We start from the raw sequence: 14,579 nt of genomic DNA, 5'->3' as shown, positions 1-14,579 counted from the left end.
AGTGCAGTTTATTGAACAGTGAATTTCAAAATACAAACAAAGACTTGTAATGATGTAAAATATTAGACAGCCTCACACGGGGCACAACTAAATTGTGATTTTAGATTTAAGTGGCACCACCAGGATAATGGTTTTGGGCTTAAATATTATTATTAATATTTAATTTTGGTCATGCTATTTTACAGGGCACCAGCCAAGTAGTTCCACCTTGACAATAATGAACAATCATGGAAGATTGTTGAATAAATAAGAATTACATTTTAATTATAGGAAGTAGCAGTCTGACCAATCGGAAGGATTTGTGAGATATCGTTAATTTGTAGCGACTTTTTTTTCATTGTATTATCAACACAAGGAAGACACAAGTGTAATAACGGGGTTTTCTTAACAAATGGATAGACAAGAGTAACAACTACTAAATGGAAACAATTTGATTGATAAACAAAAAAGATTGATAAATGCAAGTGACTGAGTTGGATGTTACTGTGGACGTTATCTTATGGAAAGATAAACTGAAGTTTCCTGGAAGTAGGGGCGGGCAGACTGGCCATTTGGACATTCTGGAGAAGTCCGTTCGACGGCCGTCGGCCTGGCTGGTTCATCATCAAAGAAAAAGTGTCAAATTAAGTGACGTTGACGGCCGACAAAAGGGGGCACTAATGCAATCTATTTTTGCTTTTAAAACTGACGCGAAGGAGAGTGGGCTCGTGATGGCAAGCAAAAAAATGTGACGATAAAGGTGGTTGTGAGAAGCAAAAAGGAAAAAAGCGAACAGTTACGTCAGGTTATTTTGCCTGCCTCTCTCACTATACACAGCATGTAGTCTATAGCACTATAGTAAAATCCCAGGACAACCCTAGTCCGAACGTCCACTGCTACTTGTCACCCCACATTGTCTGGCATGAATATTCCATTCATTCATAAAGAGACAGCAGCGATCCAACAACGGGTTACACTTGAGAGACATTGAGTTAGAAATTAGAGTAAATGAAGTAGCCTATATAAGGTGATTGCTCCGATTAACACACACACACACACATATGAATACTCAAATTGAAGAATGTAATTTCACGAGTTCACACTTACATATAATAAATAGAATAAAGTTTATGCGTATTTGGCGTGCTGTCCGAGGGGAGGGCTCCGAGCTCGGAACTTTGGCCCGAACCCTGAGTACCCCCCTATAGGTTAGGACAGGAATAGTTGTAAGTGCAGAGAAGGGGTTGCGGAGGGATGCTGGAAAACTGTCAAGGAACAGAGGTAAATCTGCTGTGTATATATATACACACCTCTTTTCTTGTTAACTGGGTTGATTACTGATTGTGCTCCTCTTGTGTTAATTAGGTTAATTATCTGAACGTGCTCCTCCCGAACTTTGTTAATAAAACATAATTTCAGATTTCTAGATTTTATGTTTATTATTATGTCATATACATTTTTGCTTTCTGCTCTTTTTATGTAGATTTCAAGTATTTAAGTTCATATAATAATACATTTATTTCCATTCCTTGCTGAAAAACAAAAATAGAAACCATCAATAGAATTTGTAATGGTTTTACTGGTTATAATGGAAATTGTATTGTTTTAATGGAAATTTTAATGGACCCTATTGGTCTCTACTGGTAATTGGTTTGTGCTCTGCATTTAACCCATCCAACGTGCACACACACAGCAGTGAACACACACACGCACACACACCGTGAACACACACCCGGAGCAGTGGGCAGCCATTTATGCTGCGGCGCCTGGGGAGCAGTTGGGGGTTCGGTGCCTTGCTCAAGGGCACCTCAGTCGTGGTATTGAGGGTGGAGAGAGCGCTGGACATTCACTCCCCCCACCTACAATCCCTGCCGGCCGGAGACTCGAACCCGCAACCTTTGGATTACGAGTCCGACTCTCTAACCATTAGGCCACGACTTCCCACATATTTAATGGTTTTAATGATTAAAAGTTGATGGTTTGTGTAATGTTTGTAATGGCATCTGTAGTGGAAACCATTAGAATTTCTGTGATGGTTTCTATTGGGTTTTTTTCAGCAGGGTCACCATGGGTTTTGTGATGTTATTTGCCATAATGCAATACATTGATTGCTGTAATATTGTGAGATAGCAGCGGCTGTTTGTAGTTGTGGTGGGCCTATTTGGATGAAAATCCAGGGCCGTTTTTTACTCTCAGTCCGTCCCTGCCTGGAAGTAATAAGGTAGACCTTATTCTAGTTTCAACAAATAAATCAAAAGATTATTTGTTATTAACTGACATCAGTTATATAGAATCTAATGCGAATTAGATATCATAAACTGACAACACACTAATGCCAACGGTCTCTGGAAAGAGGTTTGGAAAGAGTGATATAATTATGTTCAGCATCTAGGCGGCAACGTCTTCCACTTGTTGACCTGGGCCACATTGCAGTGGGAAGAAAGGAGTTGGATCAGTTTCAGTCTTGAACACCAAGCATGTTTCATCATTTTTAATCTACAATAATCAAACACTGCTTGGCATTAAAGACATCACTGAAGAGTTATTCCGTGACGTTAAGTGTAACGCACAGTTTGCTTCTCCTCTGGTGACTATACCTGACTATCTGCGCTGGCTGCCTGGTCCTCTGCCGGGAAGGAAGCTCTGCAAGAGACGGGGAAGGCGTGGAGGTTTTCCAGTCAAGTTCAAGCTTCTCCTGTCTGAATCAGATTTTCTACCTCGTGCTGGCCTTCACACCTACATTCACTACTTCACGCTTCATTGCGGGGCGAGCTCAAGAACCACTATATGCGTGGAATATACAGATTTCTGGGGATCTGCTGGATCAACCTCCAAGGAATCGCTCACCCCATGAAAAAAGAAAAGCTGCAAGTTTCTTGTGAAATATTAAGGAACAGTCTGATACAACATCAGCAAGCAGTGAAAACAGCAAATTTTAGGTAGGGTAGAGTGGGGGAAAACGCCGTCCTTAAGGACTGTACATTTTTTCTGTAAAACCTTAGCACATTAAAATCTTGGTGCTAAGAGTTGCTCCTAGTTTCAAAATTATAAGAAAATAATAGGTGTTTCCTCTTAGAATTAAAGAAAAGATCCTAGTAAAGAAAAAAGTAATTCAGAAAGCATCTTAACCCTTAAAAGAGGTCTTAAGGTCTAAAAATGAGTACGAACGAGGACTTTTAAGAGGCTTAAGAGTTTTTTTTAGCAGTGGAGAAAATGGATGAAACATGAAAGAGGGAGAAGAAATGTGTTGCACACAATGCATGACAGTGAGTTAATAAGACGCTACACATTAGATCATGCAGGGATCATGTTTGTGACTGATTGTATTAGAGACACGCTAACATGTCCGGCACCGCGCAGCAATGCCATAGCGCCACAAATTGACGTAATCATCACAACATTAACATTAATGCAACTACGCAGCAGCGATGATTTGGGTCTGTTACAGCACTTTCAGAACCTTATTGTGTCGCTGTTCATTTCCTATAAAATACGTTAAGTATGACAGCATGTAGGGGTGGGCGATATGGGAAAAATATCATATCACGATTTTTTATAGAAATATCACGATTCACGATTTTTATCACGATTCTTTGTTAGTTTTACTATTTTGGTTTTACAAGTTGTCTGAGCATTACAGCCAAACTAGAAAGACAAAGATGCATGGCAGATATTTAGGCCAAAGTGGGCGAAGATAAAAAATATTTGTCATTATTTTATTTTTCTTATTAAAAAATAAGAACAAAGATACACATTACAAATACACATAATATACAAATAAAACAAACAGTGCTTTATTTCCAGGTACAATAGGTGTATTTAGCAGAGCATTCAATGAAATTGAATGAACAAATATAAAAACAAAACACTAGATAGACTGATTCCTAAAGCAACTGTATTAAAGTTTTTCAGTCAAGAATTGTGAGTGATTTTTCTCTTTGCGTTTTGTTGTTTTGTCAACGTTAAATGAATAGTTCCCCCACAAATTAATATTCTGTCATCTGTCTGTCAATTCTGTCATAATGTTGTATTTTTATATCATCATTTACTCAAAAGTTGTTTTAAACCGGAATGAGTTTCTTTCTTCTGCTGAACATTTATAAATGCTATTTTGAAGAAGGTGGAAAACCAAACAGTTGCTGGTCCTCAGTGACTTCCATAGGATTTTTCTTTCCTACTATCAAAGTCAATGTGGACCAGCAACTGTTTGGTTTTCCACTGAGTAAATAATGGCAGAAATTAAATTTTAGGGTGAACTATCCATTTAATGACAGTCGACAGCACGTTTAGTGTCCTGTCCCTTTAAGAGCTGCACGCATCTAATATACAGTACAGGCACGCATCCGTTTCTCTCTTAACCATTTACTTTCATTTTAGAGATAACCAACTCAGTCTGTATGTAAACCTTGTGTGTTTTGACAGTATTAGCGCAAAATATAACTTAGTTGAGTAATCAGGCGCTGTTAGACAGGCGTTTTAGTGCGCGTGCTTCAGGTGTATGCGCTCAGAACAAGCGCACGTCAGACCAGCGCGCGAATTAAACATTTAACCAGCAAGGCTTGTGTGCAAATAATGTAGTTTTGCGATCGCGAATAAGTGCAGTGTCCTGTCTGAGTAACTCTACTGCTGTATGTCGTGTTGTACAGTATATAGAGACGGCGGCGCCAGAACTGTATTTGACAATGTGCGCGGTAGCGCGATACTACGATATTTCTTAAAAAGCAGATCGTGGAGACATTTTTATCGTCCACGATCAAAAATCGTCATATCGCACACCCCTAACAGCATGGTAAATAAAAAAAAAAAAAGAATATATATATATACATACATATATATAAGGTGTGTGTGTGAGAGAGAGAGCGAGACAGAGTATGGTAAAACAGGAAAAATTACACCTGTAATTTCAAAGTGAAGGCTTATAATAAACCCTACTCTTAAAAGCGCTCTTTTGTTTCCTTCTTGGACAACCAACCAATCACAGTTTTCAAAAGACTGTGTCATAGCTACCAACTGGCGCCTCCTCACTAAGATAAAAGTTTTTGTCTTTTCCTCACTGAGTTGCACTCAAATTGGTTCTGAATGACTTTTAAATTTTTAAGCTAAATTAGGAGCTCTCTAAAAGGATTCTTAGAATCTTTAAGAATACGGGCCCAGAGGTGCATACTGTTCCTGAAGATCTACCTTCCTACTGAGTTCAGCTCCAACCCTGATTAAACCAACCTGTCTGTAATTATCAAGTGCTCCTTCAGATCCTAATTAGTTGGTTCAGGTGTGTTTGTCAGGACCAGCGTTGGACACTGACTACGTTTACATGGTTAGCAATACTCTGATTTTAATATGATTAAGACAATACTCTGATTAAGAATGTACCATGTAAACAGAGATTTTTGATTGCTTTAATCCGACTAAAGTCATAATCGAAGTAAACACAAATCGAATTAAGACGTGGAGTATTCCTATTTTAGTCGCATTATCGAGGTGCAGTACAGACATGTAAACACCTTAATCAAACTATTAACGTTGTGTAGGACTTTTTGCAGCATTTTGTGACAGGATACACACATGGCAGTGGTCAACCTTTTGACGGCAAACAAAAGAGCATGGTTTCAACAACGCCGTCATCTGTTTACACGTATAGCATGACAAATAATTAACTGCAATTGAAACATGTATTTTGAAAATAGCAGAGGACCTAGGACAGATCCTTGTGGTACTCCATACTTTACTGGTGATAATTGTGATGACTCTCCATTTAAATGAACAAAGTGGTAGCGATCGGACAGGTAGGATCTAAACCATCTTAAAGCCTGCCCTTGAATACCAGTATAGTTTTGTAATTGATCTATGAGTATGTCATGGTCTATAGTGTCGAACGCAGCACTAAGATCAAGTAATACTAGCAATGAGATGCAGCCTTGGTCTGAAGCAAGTCATTTGTAATGTTAACAAGTGCAGTTTCTGTACTATGGTGAGGCCTGAAACCTGACTGAAATTCTTCATAGAGATAATTTTTTTGCAAGAAGGAGCACAATTGAGCAGACACAACTTTTTCAAAAATTTTAGACATAAACGGAAGATTTGAAATGGGTCTGTAATTTGCCAGTTCATTAGAATCTAGTTGAATCCAGTGGTTTCTTAATAAGAGGCTTAATACCGCCAGCTTGAATGGTTTTGGGATGTGGCCTAAAGATAACGATGAGTTAATAATATTGAGAAGCGGTTCTTCTGCTACAGGTAACAACTCTTTCAGTAGTTTAGTGGGTACAGGATCTAATAAACACGTTGTTGGTTTAGATGCACTGATAAGTTTATTTAGCTCTTCCTGTCCTATAGTTGTAAAGCACTGCAGTTTTTCTTTGGGTGCGATGAATGAAGCTGAAATACTAGACGCAGTAGAATCTACATTTGTTATTGTATTTCTGATGTTATCTATTTTATCAGTAAAGAAATTCATAAAGTCATTACTATTAAACTGTGAGGGAATATTTAGATCGGGTGGCGTGTGTTTATTTGTTAATCTAGCCACTGTGCTAAATAATAACCTTGGATTGTTTTGGTTATTATCTATGAGTTTGCGGATATGCTCTGCTCTGGCAGCTTTTAGAGCCTGTCTATAGCTGGACATACTGTTTTTCCACGCAATTCTAAAAACTTCCAAGTTAGTTTTTCTCCATTTGCGCTCAAGTAAATAAATATCTAATATCTAAATAAATAAATATCTAAAGACCATCTCAGTTATTCTTGTGTAAAAAAAAAATTAAATAAATAAATACATAACATATATAAACAAAAATAAACCCCACTAGAAACAGAATCTGGAGCAGATGAGCAGTTGGAGAGTTACTCGTCGTTGGATGTGAGTAACGTTAGTAGCGCCAAAACCTCTGTGTCCATGTGCTTATTTTTTCATGCAGTCGTGACATTATGCACGCGAGTGTGTGATTGTGCTTGCATTTGTAAAGGTGCATATGTGTGTATGCGTGAAAAAGAAAAGATGAAGCAACAGATTGCAATGATAAAGAGAGAGTGACGAATAGAACACATTGAATAGTATGTACAGCAAATGAAAGTCAAATGTCGCGGCTTGTGACATCACCACATGCGACAAACCTTGGGGTCATAGTGCACAGAACGTGATTACGTCACAGTAGTTGTAGGAAAAGGTAACTAGTAAACTCAGATCTATATAACGTGTGCAAAGACGTGCAATGTTTTTGTTAGTGTTTTTGTTGAAAACGCATTTTATGCAATTTGTGCAGACTCGTTAGAGGGTGAAAACAACGCAACAGGAGCATCTTTTGGAAATCGAGTCGTATGGATTCAATATTGATATGATTAATTGATATTAATCAAAACGTCCAACTTATACCTTATTAACGATCGTCCCAGGAATCGTTAAAAATATCTTCACAATCCTGTTACTTCCGTGGCCACGATAATACAAAATTGATTAGGTAATTTTGAGCATAGGTAACGCGATCTTTGGCAAATAGTTTTTCAGACTTGAAAATCACATAGCACCAGACAAAAAATTTCTTTATAAATCAAAGTTTATTTGCTACTCTACAATACTACTAAGGTAAATAACACAAAACAAAATACGTACGCACACAAACACACACATTGCAGGCAATGAACTTGAAGAAAGCTTAAAATTAGCACTCTTTTGCCAGTTGCTGAAACTTTCCCTGAGGAGGTTTCAAGCAGAGAACTTGTCTATCTTTACTCTTAAAATTACTTCAACCAGTTTCCAGCAGAATTATGGAGAATTGTTTGATTACTTGCTTTAAGTTGAGTTTGACAGCTGATCGGGTGTTTCCGCATTGGTCTCCGAGGGGTTGGAGGGAACCTCCGTCTGATTGGCTGCTGATGTGTCGTCGTCTGTCGCGTTTCAAGGAATGCCCTTCGGTGGTTGGTTGGCTTCTTTGTGACGTGATGACGCTTGAAGTTCTTCCTTGAGTTCCTTTCACATAGCTTCAGACTTTCAAGTGTTTCTTCAGAAGTTTGACTAAGTATTGGTAGTTGTTCAATGCTCGGCCAGATGTTAACGGCTGGGAGCACTCTTGGCGCGACTCAATGAGACGAAGCCAAAGTTTTCAAGCAGCGCGCAAGCAAGCAAGACAAGCCATAAACAAAGCTCTTGTGTCCATTTAAACGACCTGACTCGGGATCCACCCACGGGCGACTGACCCAATCGGATTCTTCCTGTTGGGCGGAGCCCCGCCCCGCACGGCTCAGTTTTCCGTTATCACATGCATACCGTTTATAATATCACCATGTCAGTTGCACCATTGATTTGTAATTATCATGCCCATCCATATGAAACTAAACTCAAGATATTCCACACACAATGATATCTTTTCCTGCTAAAACACCAAAAAGGGTTCAAATTAAAGATTAGAAATAACACATCATGCATATGATACTAGACACCAGTGATACTTTTACAGGAAAATTATGCATCAAAAGATTACGAAACTACCATCGGTTCTAAATACCACTGCAAGCTCATAACTGAAATATATATAAACATACAACCTTAATATATATTGTCTATATATTGTGTGTGTATATATATATATATATATGTTGCTTTTGGTAGCAGCAACAATTATTATTTGTCCTTTTGGAACACTTATAAAGGTCTAATTTTCTTTGTTCTGCCAATAAGAAGAAAAGGCGCGTTTCTCTCTGCTGGGAATGTCACTTTTGGGTGTGTGTCTGTAAAACTTCAAGCTCAGAGTCTCATCATAAAAAGGTCTTCCCGGTTGATAGCATCATTGAATTTATGCGTTAATGGTCAGGAGATCATGTCCAAATACCGAGGTCTTTGTCCTGTTTCTGGTTGAATTATGGGTAAGTGATAAGAACCAACCATGAAGTCCTGTTTTAGAAACATTCCAGATTTTCTCCACAAATCTATCCTTGTTTTAGGGGTCTCGTGAGACGTTAAGGAGAGCAGAGCAGGATGTTGAGCGCAGTGCTGGTCATTTATTAATTTTATGACCACAGATAATGAAAGGGGGGGGGGGGGGGGGGGGTTCCTCAGGAACGTGCTGTCCTGTTAATAGGTGTGTGTGTGTTCTTGTTTCGACAAGGTTCTACAACGTTCATGCGTGCGCTTTCCCCTCAAATGTAAACAAAGCTGATTACGTCAAATACATTCTTGGGTACTCTCCAAAATGTAAGTAACAAGATGTAACTTTGGGGAGATTAATTGTTGAATCAATTGTTATTTTTGTTTTGTTTGCGCACAAAAAAATTATGTCACATGGACTTGGTTTTACTGATGTCCTTACTACGTTTCTGGACCTTGGAACATTACAGTTGTGTTGCTGTCTATGGAGGGTCAGAGAGCTCTCACATTTCATCAAACATACCTTCTTTTTTTAGATTTATTTTTTGGCATTTTTGCCTTTATTGTCACAGGACAGATCAGACGTGACAGGAAGCGAAGTGGGAAAAAGAGAGGGGGTGGGTTCAGGAAAGGTCTTCGAGTCGGGACTCGAACACAGGACTCCTGAAGCGCAACGGCGCTGTATGTCGGCGTGCTGCCCACATAGGCTATCAGCGCCAACATAAAAAATATCTTAATTTGTGCTCCGAAGATAAACAGAGGTTTTTCAGGTTTGGAACGACATGAGGGTGAGAAATTAATGACAGAATTTTCATTTTTACTTGAACTATGGAACTATACTTTAAATAAGTGGCCCTGGGCAAATAGAGTGTGGACAGAGACATCAGGCAATTTAAAATATTTCTATATGTAGTTCAGTATTTGTACCAAGTATTTTTTGTAGTCTTCCTTTCAAAAAGACTGTCTTTTTTTAGTTGCTTTCTAATTGTGAAGTTACGGCTATCTGAGCTGTAGATCCTGAACTGAGAGACTGAAGAGTGTCATTGTTCTCTACAGGATGGGCAATTGTGGAGTTCGAGATGAAGGTTGTGCTGCTCTGGCTTCAGCTCTGAGAACAAACCCCTCACACCTGAGAGAACTGGATCTGTCTAGAAATAAGCTAAGACTGACAGGAATTAATCTGCTCTCAGATAGACTAAGGGATTTTCACTGTGAATTGAAGAAACTGTGGTAAGTTTGCATAAAATAGTCAACAGCATCCTCCGTTTTTCTCCTGTAGTGAATATTGAACAAAATTAAAACAAAAACTAAACACCACTAAAAAGTGTTTTATCTGATAATTAAAGAGCATGTTGATTTAATCTTCATTATATTTTCCCCCCAAAGTGTCTTACATCATTTTACAACTTTTAAGACTGCACAGCAAATGTGTAGAGGATTTTGCCAAGATTTTTATAATGTGAAAATGTTGATAAGATGAACCCACCTCAAGCACTCATGTTGAAGTGGTTCTGCACTTTAGACTGGATCTGTTAATCATGCCATCTGTATTGGCAAAGACTCCCGTTTCTCTACCACATGGGAATCGCCATTGACCAGTGTTTGATTCATGCTTCCTCTTCTATAAAAACCCCAAAGTTGCCAAAACTTAATTTTCTTTATTTTACTTTTAAAACCTGAAACAAATTTCAAGAATTTAAGCCTCTGCTCTTTCTTGTGTGCACGCCAACTCCTATAAGCACAGACAAGACAACCATACAAAACATTACTTATTATTCAAAAATAATAATTCAAATATATATATATTAAATAAATTCAATGGAAACAATAATATGGCTCCTACACCGTTGATTAAGTCTCTCTTTCTGAAGTTCCTAATTATCTGTAGATCCTGTAGAGCTGTAGATCCTGAGAGACTGAAGAGTGTCATTGTTTTCCACAGTTTGAGTGATTGTGGAGTCACAACTGAAGGTTGTGCTGTTCTGGCTTCAGCTCTGAGATCAAACCCCTCACACCTGAAAGAACTGGATCTGACCGGAAATGAGCTGAGAGACTCAGATGTGAAGATGCTCTCTGATCTAGAAGATGATAGACATTATGAACTGAATACACTTCTGTAAGTATTGATGATTAAAAATGTTCATGTTTTAATTGGTTCTTATTGATTCCTTTTAAGGAAAGTTGTGTAGGGAAGACCATGTTTGAGTTTTATGTCTCTGGTGAATGCATTATTAAATTGCAAAGAAAGAGTACCCTAAGTAATTGACACAATGTATAACATGATTATATTATTTTCTTTCTCTAACAGTATATATAGGCCCTAGTTTGTCTAATTTGGCTGTCTGTGTTTTATTTACAGGTTTTAGATGTTAATTCTGGCCTTCTCTGCATGAGCTGATTGTGAATAAAGAGTAGGGTTGGGAACCGAGAACCGGCTCTTAGCTAGAACTGGTGGTGTTTTTGTAAAAATACTGGAACTGTGCCAAATTCCAAAGTTTCGGTTTTGAAAACGGTTCTGGAGCAACTTGTGGGTGAAGCGCTGGGAGCATATACTTTAATGCTGACACCTCATAAATAAATGCAGGTCTTTAAAAGGTTTATATTTGAGAGAACTGTATAAAATGAAAAGAGTAGTGTATTAGATAGTTTCAGACATGTTAATTTGAACATAATAACATTTAATTTTTATATTTTATCTACATATTTTCTTTATTTTAGTGAGATAACTAAGTGTATTAACATATAATTTTCCTTCAGATAAATAATTTTTGCAAAAATTGCTACATAATGTTGAATTTGTTGACATTACCAGTCTATTAAACTCATTTGACAGTAAATTGTAAACACAAAAAGGATTATCCAAGTTGAGTACTGGGAATTTTTTCCTCACCGCTATTTTTATTAGTTGTTTGATCATTTTAATGTAACTGGAAATGGAATTGTTAGGTGGAACTGGAACCAGAATTGGAACCAAAATTATTACCTTTTTCTGTGCTAGCTTGTCGTGCTGCCGCTGGCAAATATGTGAATCGTGCACATAAAGGCACTTCTGCCAGCACGCAATCCTGATACATACACATACTGTATACACAGAATTACAGTATTCAAGTATGCTATTCACACAAACATAATGTGTTATGCCTTAAGTGAATGCTCTGGGAACTGTTGGGGAAAAACTTCTGATGTGTAACATTATATGAGATCCATGCAGCAAGTAGAATTTACTATATAGGCTGTCTGTCTCATAAATATTAATCTAACAATAAAAGAAAAGATCACTGCTCTTGATTGAACTGCTTTTGTAGTTTTAATAATCCATTTATTTGTAATGAACACACTAAAGTGATTTTTACATTAGATTATTTGTTTTTCTTATTTTAATGCTTTGTTTAGAAAAAACGTAGGCCTATTTTTATCTTTCTTATATTCTACTGTTTTGGGGATTTTTTTTGCATCTGTTCTTATTTATAATAACAAAGATAAAATAAAAAAATAGCTATATTGTGATTATTAAAATAGTAATGCTCATTAAGAAAAGGATTGGAGGAAAAGATGCACCGTTGCCAGGTGATTTTGCATTAGAACCTTTAAAAAACTTTTAACTCGTTTTTTCTCAGAATTTACTTTGCTGACTATATTGACTTAAAATGAGTGTAGCTCAGTAATTTTTCATCCGATTCCAACAAATCATGTATCATTTTGAAGGCATTTTAATTGAGAATGTGAAAATTAAAATAAGTAATTTTTGGAAATTTGCTCGTTGTGACATGCTTGCACATCTTGCTTGTCATATTTCTTAATATTAATATAGGCTATTGTTTGACCTCTTGAGTACTTTGATTGGATGCCCAAGACATCCTTATGTTCTTGTATGAATCTGTGGTATAAATATGACCCATCTTTCTTAATAAAGTTGAGAATGTTATGGTAGTACACTGGCTCTGTGTCTGCTTGTCAGTGCTTAAAACAGGTCAGATGTTAGACTTGTACAGAAATGGAGGCAGTGGTTTAACTTTTAAAAAAATGTTGTGATAACTATTAGATATGTGTTATATCTTCTTTGCAAGCAATAATGACCATTGCCGACTTATTAAAAGCAAAAGAACTGTTTGCTGAAGTTTTGCAACATTATACTGGTTCTGTGCAAACACATACACAGGTTTTAATTATTATTTTTTTCTTGCATTGTGTTGCTGTGTGACAAACTAAATAATGGACCGCAAATAACATATTTTCCCTCATAGTTCACATTCTTGAGAGTAATTATTTATCAAAATGGCTCTAGGCCAGTGGTTGTCAACCTTTTTGACTTGAAGGACCCTATTGCCCAACACAATATTCAAAGTTGACCCATATTAACTAACAAGCCTGCTTGTTTTCCAACTTTTTAGTAACAGAAACTGGGAGCTGATATATTTAACCACAATTCATTTTGTGATTCCAGAATATTCAATATTCTGTTTCTATTCTTCAGTAAAAACAAATTCATGCTGTGGACCTTTTGGTAAAGCTTTAGATTACAGCCCGCAATTTATAGCTTAAGTAAACAGAATTTACAGTGTAACTTTTATATTATAGTTTACCTATACAGTACCTCCGTCTAGCTATAAGGGAATAATATGCAAAGTTTGGAGAATAAAGGGGTAACAACTTGGAAAATTACAAATTATTTATACTGTAAGTATTTTGAAACTAAGGGATGGATGCCAGTAAGTTACTGTAAAAAAAAAAAATGTAGTGTTATTATTGTATTTTTATTTACAGTACAGTAGTGTCTTTACTGTATTTTCATTTACAGTATTATTACCATATTGTCATTTACAGTTTCAGTACTTTCAGTTTATTTTCATTTAGTTTAAACATTTTTTACCTGTGAAAAACAATCCAAGTGTGATGCAGGCTGATGCTTTTTCTTTGCAACCTCTTTCCAGAAGTCAATCTGATCTGACTTTCAATGCATTTGGTGCCACAAAGGGTGATTGTCTGAATGAACCTGCAAAAAAAAAAAAAAAAGCTTTATTTTTAAAAGCAGTGTTTACAGAATTTGTCTCAGCTGTCAAACTTGGTGCTGTATGCACTTTGACATAAAAAAAAAAAAAAAAAAACATATACTACATCTGAACGCACCTACAAAGTAAGGTTCATAATTAGTTGATAATCCATTACATTTAAATTATTAAAGCTCCATTTATTTATTTAATCAGTAGAGCAAAGTGCTAGAATGCTGAAATGATGGGTTTGATTCCAGGAGTGGTTCGAGGATGAGTGTAAAATTTAGGTTTTGACATGAAAATCCTGTAGCCTACTTCCGGTCTTCCAATCTGCAAATTACAAGATGTTATAATCTTTCTGATAATCGTGCATAATGTAGGCTATTCGTGAGCTTTTAAGCGTGTTTATATATTTTTTTGTTTGTTTGTTTTAGTGTGTGTTGCTAACATGGAATAATTTTGAAAATGTACTGGTCAAGACTGTCCAATTGAAACGCACTTATTGCAGTCAGGACAAATTTTTCTATGTGAAAGCAGAGGTTAAATTGGTATTTGTTATGTGTGTGTGTGGGGGGGGCTCTATTGCATCTATGTATGTATATATATATATATATATATATATATATATATATATATATATATATACAGGTCCTTCTCAAAAAATTAGCATATTGTGATAAAGTTCATTATTTTCTGTAATGTACTGATAAACATTAGACTTTCATATATTTTAGATTCATTACAACACAACT

The 14,579-nt window shown here is 36.7% G+C and overlaps 1 protein-coding gene across 2 annotated transcripts in view; it reads left to right on the top strand.

Moving 5' to 3' along the window:
* Positions 1-12,774, top strand: part of LOC306885622 (NACHT, LRR and PYD domains-containing protein 12-like) — a 79,615-nt gene extending 66,841 nt beyond the window's left edge. For both annotated transcript variants that reach the window (XM_079442271.1, XM_079442272.1), the window contains exons 14-16: positions 9,893-10,066; positions 10,779-10,952; positions 11,196-12,774. In XM_079442271.1, coding sequence (XP_079298397.1) covers positions 9,893-10,066; positions 10,779-10,952; positions 11,196-11,202 — 355 coding nt within the window. In that variant the 3' untranslated portion in view covers positions 11,203-12,774. The remainder of the gene's footprint in view (positions 1-9,892; positions 10,067-10,778; positions 10,953-11,195) is intronic.
* Positions 12,775-14,579: the final 1,805 nt, after the last annotated feature.

Source organism: Barbus barbus, assembly GCF_936440315.1.
Source record: "Barbus barbus genome assembly, chromosome: 19".
Classification (NCBI taxonomy): Eukaryota; Metazoa; Chordata; class Actinopteri; order Cypriniformes; family Cyprinidae; genus Barbus; species Barbus barbus.
Note: the sequence above shows the minus strand (reverse complement) of the source record. Positions and strands in the feature narration are given on the sequence as shown.